Source organism: Halichoerus grypus, chromosome 12, assembly GCF_964656455.1.
Source record: "Halichoerus grypus chromosome 12, mHalGry1.hap1.1, whole genome shotgun sequence".
NCBI classification, from domain to species: domain Eukaryota; kingdom Metazoa; phylum Chordata; class Mammalia; order Carnivora; family Phocidae; genus Halichoerus; species Halichoerus grypus.
The window spans coordinates 37,393,056-37,409,341 of record NC_135723.1 but is presented as its reverse complement, the minus strand read 5'-3'; the positions used below and the strand labels follow the sequence as shown (position 1 = coordinate 37,409,341).

General features: G+C 38.3%; 1 protein-coding gene across 1 annotated transcript in view; it reads left to right on the top strand.

Moving 5' to 3' along the window:
- The window catches only part of CALCR (calcitonin receptor), a 64,272-nt gene that overhangs the window by 24,251 nt on the left and 23,735 nt on the right, over positions 1-16,286 (top strand). Inside the window, exon 6 of the mRNA XM_036113302.2 lies at positions 2,167-2,293. Within this exon, the coding sequence (XP_035969195.1) occupies positions 2,167-2,293 (127 nt within the window). The remainder of the gene's footprint in view (positions 1-2,166; positions 2,294-16,286) is intronic.

Below are 16,286 nucleotides of genomic sequence, written 5' to 3'. Positions count from 1 at the left end.
TAGATGTTATGTCAGGAGGTGGTGTTAAGAACAAAAAATAATAAAGCAGGGATAAAAGGGCCAGGGAGTAATAAGCTAGCAGCAGAGGAAGTATATTTTTTATTTACACACTAGACTGAGCATTAACCAGTCCTTTAAACTGATGTTGTACACCGGCAGATTATTGAACCCTACCTAGTTAAAAGAAAACCAGGCACGAGAATAGCCGCACTGTTTGATGCATTCATCCATACTCTTTTTTTTTTTAAGTTTTTTAAATTTATTTATTTGACAGAGACACAGCAAGAGAGGGAACACAAGCAGGGGGGAGCGGGAGAGGAGAAGCAGGCTTCCCGCTGAGCAGGGAGCCTGATGCAGGGCTCGATCCCAGGACCCTGGGATCATGACCTGAGCTGAAGGCAGACGCTTAACGACTGAGCCACCCAGGCGCCCCCCTCCATATTCTTTAGTTCTGGATAATGTCAACTGTTGTTGGCTTAAGCCAGGCTGAATCCAATAATGAGACCACAGATATTTGCCCCCCAGTGAGAAGAACTATAAAATGCCGTATGACTCTATGGAAAATGGCAGGTCACAGGTTTAACGTAGCAGTTGCAATATTGAAGAGTTTATGCAATATAAATGGGTATGATGTTTCACATAAATAATTTTTTCTTTTTAAAGCCTTAAGTTTGCAACCTACTTTTATAGTACTATTATAAAACCAATTAGGTTTGGTTTATTTAACAGAGCTTTCTGCTGCCAAAGAAAGTAGTACATGGATGTGTGTGTGTGTGCGTGTGCGTGTGTGTGTGTGTGTGTGTGTGTGTGTGTGTGTGTGTGTGTGTGGAAGTTCTTCTCTAAACCCTTCCTGGATATAAAGTTCTGCATTCTATCCCTACTCAACAAGTTGCAAATTTTAAAATATTCTGTATTAACAATTTATTAATGGTTTTGCTTCCTGAAAGTTGAAAGATGTAGCTACAATAATCAAAATATGCTCTAACAGATGCCCTCATTACTTAAATCTACTTTTTACTACAGATAATTGCATTTTCTTTTGATTTGAAATTTAGGAAAGCATTGTAAATAAACCCAGACCATTCTCATATTTCAGCTTTCCCCAGAATTCCCTTTTCAAAATTCCTGGAATCCTAACTTTCTTCCATGAAGATTTTTTAGGAATAGTTACTGTGATCAATCATTGGCATCATTAACTGAATGTTTTAAATTTTCACATTATGTTAAATATTTTTTGACTGGATCAATTATGGTAAATGCAAGATTTTTGTTCATCAAGGATAATCATTCCAATTTTGTTGTAGCCATCCTGCAGGGCTCTCTCCATTTGCATCAAAAAGTGAAATAGAATATTGAAACTAATGTTTATTTATGTGCTCATTCACACAAATACATATGTACAAGCTTATGAAGTGGAGGAGCAAGGAATGAAAAATCCAACAAATTGTTTAGTATCCAAAAGGTGGGAAATGGCTATGCCAACAAGCAGCAGCACTTGGATGGGTTTCATCAGATGCAAACCACAATATGCCTCATAATGAGATCAAATTTGAGCCTATTTAGAATTCTCTGACTGTGTCTCAGCTCCACCATCAGGAGGATGTGGAAAGGGAGAATCACAGAGTTGATTCTAGTTGGAATATGAGAAATAAGAAGATGTTAGAAGAAATGGCAAAAGAGAAGAATGACGGAGACTTAATGAAGTCTGGGATGGGTCGGTACTTTGTCAAGGGCAGCCTTGGTTCTGACTTCATGCTCTGTTATCCCATTTGCCACATGATTTCTGCCTGGTTACATCAATGAATATTCAACTTTTCATCTGAAGCACACTCCAAACCCTAATGGCTTCTCTTGTAAGAGTCCTTCTCTTAATTAATTTCACGACATTTGTTATAATTAAAAGTGATTTTATCACTCACTCTTTCAGTTATTGTATGAAGTCACCCTGAGGACTGAAAACTATGAGCTACTGTGACTGGAAAACTGTTTGTAAAAATCAGGCAGAAAAGTGGTAATGAATCTTAAAGATGGGACCAGCCTCACTTATTCCTATAGGTCTCTCACTGATTGCTAAAGGAAATATTACAAATATTACCAAAATATTTTTTTTCCAGGTCCTTCCACATTTTGGCACTGGTTAATGCTTTCTATTACATTTTCTTCCAGGAGCCTTGGCTGCCAGAGGGTGACTCTGCACAAGAACATGTTTCTGACTTACATTCTGAATTCTATGATTATCATCATCCACCTGGTTGAAGTCGTACCCAATGGAGAGCTTGTGAGAAGGGATCCGGTAAGCATTGCATGACTTGCTTGTGATTTATTCTTAAAGACATGGTCCCCATAAATAGTGAACATGCTGCTGTTGTCTGACTTAAACAGCTATTTACATGTGTGATCAGATTTACTTTTACAGTCGAATTTTGCATAAGGCATGGTGTGTCATTTCTATACAGTTATCGGAAGTAATTGCTATATGCAGTAGTAATGGGTTGGGAATAATTCAGTCATAACCAAATAAGAATTATACAACAAATCATGACTTTTTACTACTACTCAAAAATGTATTCACATCTATGGGAAATTTACTGAGCACATCTTGTGAACATAGGCAGTACGGGGTGTACTAAGGCAGAGCCTCAGGGTGTCACTAATGGGTTACAGGTAAGCCTATATAGGAATCCCCTTAGCGTCCTGGCACTGGGCTGGGCTTGCGCCAGTCAATTGAGCTATGAGTAGCTATGCATTTACTCTGGTAAGCCATATAAATACTGTCTTGAGTTGAAAAAGATTTAAATACCCCAAGCTCACTCACTCTCATCTCCCAGTCTCTGCTGATGATCCCCATTGACTTAGCTTAGCCATAAATCAGAGGGCAAGGAAACCCTGATGGAGATGTACAGATGGGTTTCTCTGGGCCCAGGGCGGTGGGAGCAGGGTGGAGAGTGCATTTGAAAGCATAAACAGAAGCTATCTAGCACACAATGAATGACCAAGGGATATTTTCATTTTTGTTTCTCTGCTTAACTATGTTATGCAAGCATCTGTAGATAGCCTCATCTTTCAAAACTGGCATTTGACAGCTCTGCCAACCCAAAGACAAAAATGCGTGAAATCTGCCCAGAGCATGCATCCTGCGTGACAGTGGCATGGCATGGGAAAGCAGCTTAATTTGGCTTCTAATGAATCCACAGTGTTAATAATTTTTGCAGTGTGAATATATCCAGAAGGATATTATGGGTCATCTTCTAAAACCGTGGCATCTATTATCTGAGACAGTCCTATCTTACCTGCAGAATGTGATCCAATGGGTTTATCTTGATGAGTTTTCTTTTTTAATGTCAACTGATTTTAATAAAAATAATTTCATTTCATCTAGTCTTCCCAAGACCCCAGCAAAGAATGGATATTATTCCCATTATTAACTGAGAAAACTGAGGATCAGTGAAGGGACAGGTCTTCTGTACTGTGGTTATTTAGGGGTGGGATTCAAACCCAGACATGTCTCACTCAGAAGCCCACCCTCTCTTCTATATACCACATTGTGCCCTTGCTTTATTTCCTTAGGAAGATGTGTTCTTAAAGAAATGGGCTCAATCAAAAAAAAAGGAATCTTGCCATTTGTAACAATGTGGATGGAACTAGAGAGTATTATGCTAAGCGAAATAAGTCAATCAGAGAAAGACAATTATCATATGATCTCACTCATATGTGGAATTTAAGAAACAAAACAGAGGATCATAGGGGAAGAGAGGATAAATAAAACAAGATGAAATCAGAGAGGGAGACAAACCATAAGAGACTCTTAATCATAGGAAACAAACTGAGGGTTGCTAGAGGGGGGCTGGGTGGGAGGATTGGGTAACTGGGTGATGGACATTAAGGAGGGCACGTGATGTAATGAATACTGGGTATTATATAAGACTGATGAATCACTGACCTCTACCTCTGAAACCAATAATACATGTTAGTTGAATTTAAATTTTTTAAAAAGTAAAAAAAAAGAAAGAAAGAAATGGGCTGAACCATTCCAAAGTGGTAATTGTCCATATTTGGATACATACATTAGGGAAGCTGACTCCTATTAAGTGGTAGAAGCAATTAACTAAGCATTTCTCAGCAGAAAAGACTCAAATTTTTGGTTTCCCATATCCCATTAAGTGTGGAAATCCTTAAAAAGCTACTACTGTATGGAGGAGGCCAGGAAATGGCACTTTAGTCATTAAAGAATCAATGCAGTGCTCAGTCACAGTATAAAGTATTGTAAATTCTTGAGTAGGCTCTCTCCCATCACTCTTATGGGGGTATCATACCCACGTGTCATTCCACCAGCCCACTCTCTAGAGGCTTGTAGGGTGAAGGGGGCTTCTCATCCATTGTAAGACCATACTAAACCTACAATCTTCCCTAATAGTCTAAATTCAGGATTTCTCTGGATTTGCTATTGAAATACAGAAGCCATTTAACCTTATCCATCAACAAGAAAAATAAAAACTGCCCTGTTTACTTCCAAGAGCTTGTCCTGGAGTCCCAAAAGAAGCATAAAGCTTTTAAAAATTCCCAAGGGCACAATATTGCAAGTGATTGCTCACAGGGTTGCTGCTAACTCTTGCCCTATAACTAACGCCCTTGGTCTCTGCACTTGGCTTCCCTAACTCATCCATTAGTCGACTCATTGCTCTTAACAGTCTCATGAGTTATCATCACTGGATGTTTTCACGTTCATAGGACACTTTAGGGGCAGACGTGCCTATATACTTTGCCTGTCACCATGCACAGACTGCCTCCTAGCCACCACCAGGTCAACCCTGCTCCGCCTTGCAGCTTCTCTATTGCCTGGAAACCTATACTAAAGCCTCTAAGCAGATGTCTAGGGACCCAGTTCAACTACTATGCAGCTGATCTCCTGGGAGAATGTAAGTGTGAGCATAGAGGAGCCAGAGAAATTAACAGGAAGCTTTTTTATGGAGGAGTGAGGGTGGCTCTGTTGCACACATTAGGCACTCTCAAAGTGATCTAAGTTTGGAAATCAGGAAAGAAGCTTATCTTTATGGCATGACTAGCACCTGGTTCTGCCAATCAATATATTGTTAACCTAACAGACTTATTACTTTTAGCTATCCAAGAACACACTTCCTAGGGAAAAATTGTAAAATCTTGAAAGGTAGAATTTAATCCAATCAATCAAGTGTTTATTGAGTGCCCCAAACTCAAATTTTAGGCTTTAAACTGAACTGAATTCATAGAATTTGGGGAACATAGCTATTTATGACAATCCCTAGAAATGGACCACACCTCATGTGGAAACGGTTTCCTATGTCTCGCAACCATGAGCCCTTTGTTTACCTATTTCCAAGTGTTTGCAAGATTTTTTTTAACGGAAAACAAAGGAGCAAAAAGACTGTGTGCCTGAAAGAGAAGCCTCATTCCTCTGAGGGCAGACCAAATGAGAATACACCACCAATAATAAGCCACTGACAGTGGGAAACAGGGAACGGTCACAATGTGTGAACACCCTGTGCCCTCTTTCACATTTCCAAAAGTCTTTTTATTCCGTTAAGACAAAATTTGGAAATTTGCACCTTTTACCAAATACATATAAATAGTGTCGGCTAAAAAGAAATGGCTACAATGACAAAAATTAAATCATGTTTGTAAGTTGTGAAGCGTAATGCACTTGGCCCCCCAAAACTAGGTCATTTGTGTTTAGTATGTTTTCTATTTGCAACAGTTATTGTTTTCCAGCGAGATCTTCCTAAATCTCTTCTCTAACTCTCTGTATGCAAACAACACAGGGCTGCTCTGTCTAAGCAAAGTTAGTTCAAGAAAGGGCAAGAAAGAACCCTCAAGTAGGACATGTCTTATATGTTATTCATCCTTGAAACTGCTTATTTCCAAAAGAGACACAAGTCTTGAAATCTGTGTTGTAGCTCACCTTGAAAATACATATTCTGTTATAAATGCGTTCATAGAAGCCCAATTTATTAAGTATCATTTCCCATCCAGAAGACTCTGAAAGTGAACTGCAGTTGAAACTATAAATTCAGGCATCAAGAAAGGAGAAATTTTCCCTGTTGTAATATATTTAAATTTATAGGGGATAAACAAGAAGTAGGAAAAGTTTAAGTAGGAAATCCCCATCTTTCCTAAGAGTAAAGTTCTCTACCTCTGAAGAGACAGACAAAATAACATCTCAACACTGAGAATCAGGTCATCAATATATTACTAAGTCACATGCAAAATTATATATTTAAAATTTACTTTAAATGAATTATTTGAAATATTGCATTTTTCTTGAAAAAGTGACATTCCAGAAAACTTAGATTAAGGTTCTCCATAGCCAAGAAGAGTGGAGATAATAAAGAAAAACCCAAGAAAAGGCCAAAAAATAAAAAAAACCACAGTAAATTTTTGAAAAAGGGAAGTTATTGGACATTGTCAATTACAAATATCGATTGAAATTACAACTAACAAAAAATATATAACTGAGGCCATAAATTAAAGCATATTTATCAGCATTCCATTTACCTGTGATTCAGGTATGTGTCTCCTTTAAAAAAATATATATTTTTTTTTTTTAAGACACTTTTTCTCTTAAGCAAACTAAAGGCAGAGTTGTGGATTATTTTTTCATTTTGACCCAGTTCTTAGGTCACTGAATCAGCAGTTAAGAGGCAAAAAGATTTTCCTTCCCAGTGCCCAAGGGAATATATTAAAAAGAAAGTTATTTCTTGTAAAAGGAGGCTGCATCATCCCAAATGCTGTTGCACTGCTTCTATAAGAGTTTATTTAGTTGGGGGCAAAAGAAAACAATGTTCTCACTCCTCAGTAGGGAATCCCCATGGGTTTGTGGTCCCTTTCCCATCAAAGTAGCTAGTTTCTTCCCTTGGAAGTTTTTTAGATAGGCAGAGTCTCTCCTGTAAAACCAAGGGTGAGAATTTCATTCCTTGATATTCTTTTTTAAAAAGTTAAACTCAAAATAACTCATGGCATAAATAAGGGCTGAATAGAGCCTCAGTTTATTGAGTGACGTGAAAATTGCCCATTGTCATTTGTGTCATTTGAGCATTTCATTTCCATAATATCTAAAATTTCATTTTCTTGTTCTATCTGCTTATTTGATGATCTTCATGTAGAGAGTCAGGAGGCAGAATTAAAAGCATTGTTTTTACTGAATCTAAAGGAAGCTGGCAGCATATTTGTCATTTTCTAGAAAGAAATGTCTCTCTGCACTTTTTCTCTGGGTCTAAAAGGGACAATACAGGGAGATTAGTTTTTACTGGGAACCTGGGCACTTTGCACTTCAAAAGCCAAAATAATCCAGTCACATTATCTGTAGCCTCTTATATAAGTAAAGTCAAATGAGTCCCAAGTTGTGAAAAACAAAGTGAATTTCTTCTAATTCTAATTTGTTCGGGACAGATGAGCCACCAGACTATGTCAGAACTTCATCCTAGTCACAGGAAGATCAGTTTGGAATGGATGTCCAGAACTGAGACACCAGAGATAGATGAAACCCAGGGTTGGAAACTGGGTTTCATCTCATACTCAGCCCAGAGGAGGCTGGTGCAAGGGAGGGCATCTCAGTGTGAGAGACGTGACAGGGACAGCAGATTTTTTGAGATGAGAGAGATCAATGCAGATAAAAATATATTGGAATTATCCACTTTAGTAGCTTATGGAAGAAATTAGACTGAGGATGAAAAAGTATGATGGATTTGAGGGACAATGCAGAGAGAATGATGGTAAGGGAATATCCTACTCTGGTCATTTATGCCATTTCACTTTACTTATTCGTCAAAACCAATAAATGGTATTTTAACCAAGATCATATGGTGCAGAAAAGTATGGAGGATTTCTTTATTTCCTTTAAAATGTATTATTTATAATTGGCCATTTTCCCATATGGATTTGATGAATTTTTTCCTAAAATGGCTATAAAACATCAACCCAACCTGTAGTTTCTCTCATCTGGCCAATCTGGGTGGTTCCTCTGCACAGGAAATCAGTGTCTTACAAATGGTACCTTGTGAGACGGTTTATGTAGTGAGGCTTCATGTCAACATTTGCAGCTAGGCTATCATGAATTTCTTATAGATTTGTTTTCATTCTCAAAAAGCTTCTACTTGAGATAGAAGGAATTTTGTACTCTCCCTTGGTGGTACATTCTGTTGGTTCATTGCTAGAAAGCCATGGAGCAAGTCAGTCTGATATTTGCTGTGCTTAGCTGGATTGCTCCAAATACTATAGCATTGATCCTACTGATCTTACAGGCTCTCATATCCTTAGCTCTTTTACTTACTTACAGATCATTCTGCAATGTTAAGCAATGTACTTAACCTCACTTTTCTAATGTGTAAAGTGCAGATGATAATAGCACCTTCCTCATAGAGTCATTTGTGAGGGTTAAATGAACTGATACACTTAAAAATCTTCAAAACACTGGCACATTAACAACTCTCAAATGTTAGCTATTATTATTTATATTATAGTTGCTACTATTGTCGTTAGGCCTTAAGCACTTGCCATTTTCTCATGGTGGCACCTGGTTTCATTTCTGCGTTAAACAGCATAGATTTGGAAACTTCAGAGCATTTGTAAAACAAACAAACAAACAAACAAACAAACAAACAAACAAAAAACTGCTTAAATCCAAAAGGGACTAAGTGTAAAAACAGAATGCAGAGAATACTCAGAGGTTAGTAAATAGGAAATCACCAAAAGGGCAGTGGTCTGAGAAAATAAAACTAAGTCAATCATGGCTTGAGAACCTCTAGTGAAGAGTGACATAATATCCTCATTATACCATATAGAGAAAGACCCTTGAGCATAGCAAGCTGTTAATTGTATTCCCGTGTTGCATTCCTAACAGGCTTTTTTTCCATCATGTGTGTATCCTGCTTTTCTGTTTACTGTGGCTTTGTTTTCGGAACACTTCCAGAGTGCTTCCTTTGCCAATTTGTAGATCATCTTCCAACATTCTTATCTTAGATGGGACTTTTATCTCCAGTGCATTTTTTCCCCCTAAACACACCAAATCCCAACTACCGTTCCACAGACTCAAGCTCATTTTCTCTGAGGCTTTATCAGAAATCAGCTCAGGATTGCATGACAGACTCACATTTAATTGAAAATGTTACATCCTTAAATTCCTCTGGAGAAACACTGCAGTACTTCCTTACAAAGTTATTTAATGCTGACTTTCTGACTGGGGGATTTTTCTCCTTCATTCAGCTAGCTTTAAAGACTGTACAAGTTGACAGTTTTCGAGTTGATATGAGTGCCTTTTGCTCCTTCATTTATCAACTGCACTGGCATCTTGACAAAAAGTACTGTAATTCCTTCTCATGAGGTTTTAGTATACATGTGCATCAAAGTCAGGACTTTCCCCACTGCATTGTGAGTCTACTGGAACATAGATAATTAGGATTATCAGCACTGGAAGGCCAGCGAGTAACCAAAACAGGAATCAGGTACTGAGGAAATTCCTTCTATACCCTAAACCCATTCAGGGTGGCCCGTGGACCAACAGCATCAGGATCCCCAGGTGCTCCCTAGAAATGCAGAATCTCAGGTCCCACGTTAGACCTTCTGAATCATGATCTCCTACTACTGGGACCCAAGAACCTGTGTTTTAACAGGCTCTGCCAGTGATTTTGATGCATCCTAAAATTTGAGAAAATCAGCCCCATAGGAAGATAATTACTGTAGACGCCTTTGTTATTTACATTTGAACTGGACATATTTGGAGGGATGCATTTTAAAATGCTTTCAGGAACTCAGACTCCTGTAAGTAAGCCATAGCCACCCCTTTTAGAATTTAATATCAAAAAGTAGATTAGGGGCACCTTGGTGGTACGAGTTGGTTGAGCATCCAACTCTTGGTTTTGGCTCCGGTCGTGATCTCAGGGTGTGGATCGAACCCCACATAGGGCTCCACGCTCAGCACAGAGTCTGCTTGAGATTCTCTCTCTCTCTGCCATCTCCCTTCTAAAATAAATAAATAAATCTTTTTTAAAAAGGAGTAGATTAAAGGGCATTTTCAACCTTGTAAGATGTATGAAGGGATGGAGAGGAAAAGTTGAGCAATATTCCTTTTTAGTTCTCCATGTATCAAAATAACCCTCTCACTTCAATAGAAGAGAGCTGGGGAAATTACCAACTTAATTGGATGTCAGTCTCATTTAATCCATCCTCCCTGATAGACAAACAAAACGTTTGCCCACAAATTCACGGTATTGTTTACTCCAGTTCCAAATAATTCGGGGAAGATCATGGAGATGCAGCCTCCATTTCCCAAAAGTTTGTGCCCACACAAGACAGAATGATCTGCACATCACATGGACACAGGAGGCAGAACAAGCCAGAGCCAGAGTGCTGGCTGGTGCCTTGTTGACGTTCATACATATGTTGGCCAGCTTTTCCTGGAACATTCACAGAAGAACAAAAACGTGATTTCCAGGAACTTATCAGACTCCAACAAAATCGACTAGAAGATCAGAATCCTTTTCGTTTTGGCTTTTAGTTGTGATTAACCTACCTCTCTCCCACAAGGATTTTCTTCTCTACATTTTTACTCACTACTCCTCCCCATCTCCTAGTTCTTCTGGATGGTTGCCTACCAGTTTTCACCTGTAACCAATCCTGGCAGTCTGTGTGGAAGTGACTAGAATGTGGACAAAGTCCTAATCCGAGCAGTCATTCACAGGAGACTGCATTGCCCCTACAGGCCTGACTGCTTTTTCCAAAGGAAACCCCACATTGACTCTGAAAGTATAAAATACCTCTTCCGTTGTACCTGGGCCCAGTATGGCATGTTTCCCTAAAGAAACCGGAAGAAGCCCTTTCCAGCATTTTCTGATTCACACAACATCCTGAGACACCCGAGAATGACACAAAATACTTCTCTGGAGGAGCATTATCGCAGCTCCCCAAAAGTTCTAAAGAGAAAAGTAATCAAAAATCTCCTGGAAAAAAGTAATCAAAAATCTCCTCATAGGAAGATAGAGACCTTGAAGATTTAGAAATATCATTTAGAAATAAAAACACCCCAGAAAAGAAAATTTACACTCCTGTGACTACAGCAAGGTAAATGCTAATCTGAAAAGCAGAGGTATGATAGGCAGGAAAAACCTAGGATGAAAACAAGAAGGTGAAAATCTTCACTGAAACCTGAAATTTGAGGGCATGAGGCACCAGGCCAGATATAAGTTACCTTTGAAATAAATATATCACATTCCAGAGAAACATTCTCATTTCTCCCTCTAAACTCTGCACATTTGGAATGCAGGTCAGGGGTTGATATGTTGGGGAAACAGATGACATTCCTAACAGCATGAAATAATCAGTCACCTAATAAAGAAATTGATTTAAAGAATATAAAGTTCTGGGGCGCTTGGGTGGCTCAGTTGGTTAAGCAGCTGCCTTCAGCTCAGGTCATGATCTCAGGGTCCTGGGATCAAGCCCCACTTTGGGCTCTCTGCTCAGCAGGGAGTCTGCTTCTCCCTCTGACCCTCCCCCCTCTTGTGCTCTCTCTCTCAAATAAATAAAAAATCTTAAAAAAATAATATAAAGTTTTGCTTATAAATTTACAAATTATTCTCCTTAAAATGAAGGCCTAAACAGAGAAGCAGAATTGTGGATTTGTGCACTAGGGGTGTTGGGCATTATTAACATTTGCCTATAAAAATAACATTCTCAAATAATCAAAATTATTCTCCAAAATCCCTTAAATCATCTATCAAGTACAATATACATTCCTGTACAGAAATACTTATGCACACAAAAGTTTGAGGATACTTTGGGTTATTTTTCTGGGCAACTTTCTCTGCTGGGAATGCTGAGTTCCTTGCTTTCAAATAGCTTCCAGAATGATAAGGGACCACTTACAAAAGGGAGAAAATGGCAGTGATAAATAACATCACTAATTTTTTGCTAAGTCTTTTTGGAAACTTTCTAAAACTGATATTGTTTTGGAAACTTTGTAAAACTGATATTGTTTTGGAAACTTTGTAAAACTGATATTGTTTTAGAAAAGAAAAGCAATAGAAAAGACAAAAAAAGTGAGTCCTTGGCTCTAAAAATGTAAAATAATTTACCTTCCTTTGATTATATGTCAAAATACTCAGATACCTCATTCTCCCGTAACATGTCTCAAGACAATTCACAACCTCAAATAATTAAGTAAGGGAAATAAAACTCTTCTCAGCATCCCTCATCTCATCAGATCTAGTATCTCCCATTTTGTTTTGGTCTTATAACTGGGTTCAATAGTGTTTCTAATGAATGAGAAATAAACACACACTTGCCATCATATTACAGAGAATGGGAACACTTGTAAACTTTTTTATGTAAAACCTAAAGCTAATCATGAAAACCCTTCTCCAATAATAATACTTTAAAATGATCCTGAAATCAAAATTCCTTCTCACAGATCGGGGGCAGACTGATGAAGGGCCCATAAAGTAGGACCTTTTTCAATCATTGGAGAGCATGTTTTCTCTGGATTTTCTGTTTTCTAAAGAAGTACTATTTGGAATGATGGGGTGGGGAGAAGAGATACTGAGTATATTTGACTCACACAAAAGCTTGTTTTCTTTTAATTGAAATGATAAGGGAAGCAGCAAAAGACATACTTTTAAATAGGTCTCCTATAAAGATGGCCATTGGAGAAAAATGTTTCAATTGCATACATAAATAGTACTTCAATAGAGAGCATCCATCTTCCTGTCACATGCAGTTGAATTCAGCTGATAAATAAGTCTTGCATCTCTCCTTTATGAGAAAAAAGTGATTATGGATTTTACATGTAATAAGCTCAAAGGCCTTGAAAAGTTCTGGATGATTTGCATGCAGTGTAAATAATTGAAAAATGTGAACCATTGTGACAGAGTAAAAAGTAGGTATATTATCAAAATTAAACTACCAGGTTTATAGGTGACTATAGTTTTAAATATGTTATTTAACCATTATTTCAAGACTGGGAATGTTTTAAGATAAACTGCAGGCCTCCTGGATGGCTCAGTTGGTTAAGCGACTGCCTTCGGCTCAGGTCATGATCCCAGAGTCCTGGGATCGAGTCTCGCATCGGGCTCCCTGCTCAGCAGGGAGTCTGCTTCTCCCTCTGACCCTACCCCCTCTTGTGCTCTCTCTTTCTCAAAAAAAAAAAAAAAAAAAAAAAGATAAACTGCAAATCACGAAGATTGGAAGTGTTTTCAGAAAGAAGAATTTGTATGCTCAGCTTGAAGACCGCTGTGCAAAGAGAAGGAACTGCTTTAGCAGGGCTACAGGGCATAAATGACAGGGAATTGTTGGCCTTCTAAAGGTGCCAAAACTTAGAAGAACATGGCAGAGACTCAGGAGGGCACCCCTGCCGGGGATCCTGCCCAGCACTGTAAGTTTTTTATTGATGTCAATAGCCTGACCCCTTCAGACATTTGCGAGAACCATAGGTCTGTTAGGAAAAAAGGACCCTGGAATTTATTTGTCCAATCTTGATTAAGCAGCTCTTGTTTGGATACTTGAGAAATAATCAAATTAGGTATCAAAATGTTTTCAGTTAACAACATTATAAGCACTACCCAAAGCCATGTTCATTTAGATTTAATTGGCACCTACTGCTCACCTATTGTATAAATATTACTGGGTTTAAATCCTGAGGGTCAAGATAGGAGAAACAGCAGAGACAAAAAGATGATCAGGGAGACACATATTTAACAGCAATTACATGTTCACTCAATATGTAATCTAAATGTCCATTAAGTAAAATGTAATAGGGGCGCCTGGGTGGCTCAGCCGGTTAAGCGGCTGCCTTCGGCTCAGGTCATGGTCTCAGGGTCCTGGGATCGAGCCCCGCATTGGGCTCCCTGCTCAGTGGGGAGCCTGCTTCTCCCTCTCCCTCTGCCTGTCTCTCTGCCTACCTGTTCTCTCTCTCTCTCTGTCAGATAAATAAATAAAATCTTAAAAAAAAAAAAGTAAAATGTAATAAATTAACCTGGTAAATTTAACCAATATAGACCACAAATCTTTCTTATTCACGGTTTTTAAAAATGTCTTTTCCTTCGAGCAAAATATCTAGAGATTGACTTATCGATTCTTCTTCCCTGGCTCAAGTAAATATGACTTTGCACCCTTCCTTCTGTGTTAGGGTGCCAGTTGAAATCCACTGTTCTACAAAGTCAGGCCATATTGTAGGGGGAAAGATTATAGTCCATGTTATAGATTTGGGTTATGGAATGTGTGTATATTCATGTTTAAATTGTACCTTGACTAATGCACTTTCTAAAAGTCTTGCCATAGATTTCTCAGATCTGAAATCTTAAGGCAGCTGTATTATCCTCGAATGTTGTATAATAAATAATGAAGAAAAAGATGAGAAATTATTTAACAAAGCTAAATGTCCTGTAAATTCAGTAGAAAAATTCATTTCTTATTAACCCTGAACAGCTGACTTAAAACTTCAGGCAAGACTGGTGTCAAGTATTAATTTTTCTGAGAAGCAAAAATAATAAAAAGAATTACCACATTTAAAAAAAAAAAACATTTTTAGAAGCTTAGGGAAACATAAATAATCATGCTTAGTCACTGGAAATCACTCTGAACTTAGAGCAAACTTTAAACTTTCTACTTTAAAACATGACAGGGCGCCTGGGTGGCTCAGTCGTTAAGCGTCTGCCTTCGGCTCAGGTCATGATCCCAGGGTCCTGGCATCGAATCCCACATCGGGCTCCGTCCTCGGCGGGAAGCCTGCTCTCCCTCTCCCACTCCCACTGCTTGTGTTCCTGCTGTCACTATCTCTGTCTCTGTCAAATAAATAAATAAAATCTTAAAAAAAAAATAAAAAAATAAAAAAATAAAACATGACAAACCTAGCAGCTTTGACTTGACAGAATTAATATGGAAGCCGAACCTATTCACCCGCTATTCCATTTTACCAATGAAAGGGAGAAATTGCAAGTATTTTTTGTAAAAGAGAAGAGTTTTTGGTCACATACAAAATCTATTATGTGAATGAAGTATGCACTGGCTTGGCCCTTGCCAAAAATTTCCACTGTAGAAAGCTTACCTTTGGCAGCACTTCTCTGGGCCTTCAAGACTCTTAAGTTTCTTGGGAGTACAGTTGGTGTTTGACCACTTTAATCTTCCAGCCTAATGCCTGCATCCAGTACAAGATTAATAAGTATTTGTTATGCCACATTCCACATCTGTGTTTCCTATGGTTCTCCATCCCCATTCCTTTTTAAGTTCTTCAATCCTTCCACTCTAAGGTTTCTATGAATGATAGGATTAAATGTGTAATCCTTTCCAGAGGTATGGCATTTTAATAAGGAAAACAGTCTTAAGCTAAAGAAATGAAATTATGTGGCATTTCAGACATTATGAAGATGGTGGAGTGAATTCTGGGAGGCAAGATGGTATTCTCTAGCTCCCTTTCAGACCTGGTAACATACCCATAGGGCAAATGGTACCAAGAATGGTTCATTGTAGATTCTTCAATGGCTTAAAGGTAGGATATAGGCTGTGACCTACTGTTGCCTGCATTACTTCCATAGATCAGTGCTGATTTCCTTTCTACTTCTCATCCCAAAATCCTTCTCTTGTCCCCAGTACAACATAGGAACACCTCAAAACATTGACCACCTGTTCTAAGGTTGGTCTTTTCTAAAAAAACAAAAAATTCCAAAGCAGTTTTCATATGGAGGCACTCTTTCCCCCACTGAATTTTTTTTAAAGATTTATTTATTCAATAAATGGTGCTGGGAAAATTGGACAGCCACATGCAGAAGAATGAAACTCGACCATTCTCTAACACCATTCACAAAGATAAACTCAAAGTGGATGAAAGACCTCAATGTGAGACGGGAATCCATCAAAATCCTAGAGGAGAACATAGGCAGTAACCTCTTTGACATCGCCCACAGCAACTTCTTTCAAGATACATCTCCAAAAGCTAGTGAAACAAAAGCAAAAATGAACTTTTGGGACTTCATCAAGATAAAAAGCTTCTGCACAGCAAAGGAAACAGTCAACAAAACAAAGAGGCAACCCACATAATGGGAGAACATATTTGCAAATGACACTAGAGATAAAGAGCTGGTATCCAAGATCTATAAAGAACTTCTCAAACTCAACACCCAAAAAACAAATAATCAAGTCAAAAAGTGGGCAGAAGATATGAAAAGACACTTCTCTGAAGAAGACATACAAATGGCTAACAGACACATGAAAAAATGTTCATCATCATTAGCCATCAGGGAAATTCAAATCAAAACCACATTGAGATACCA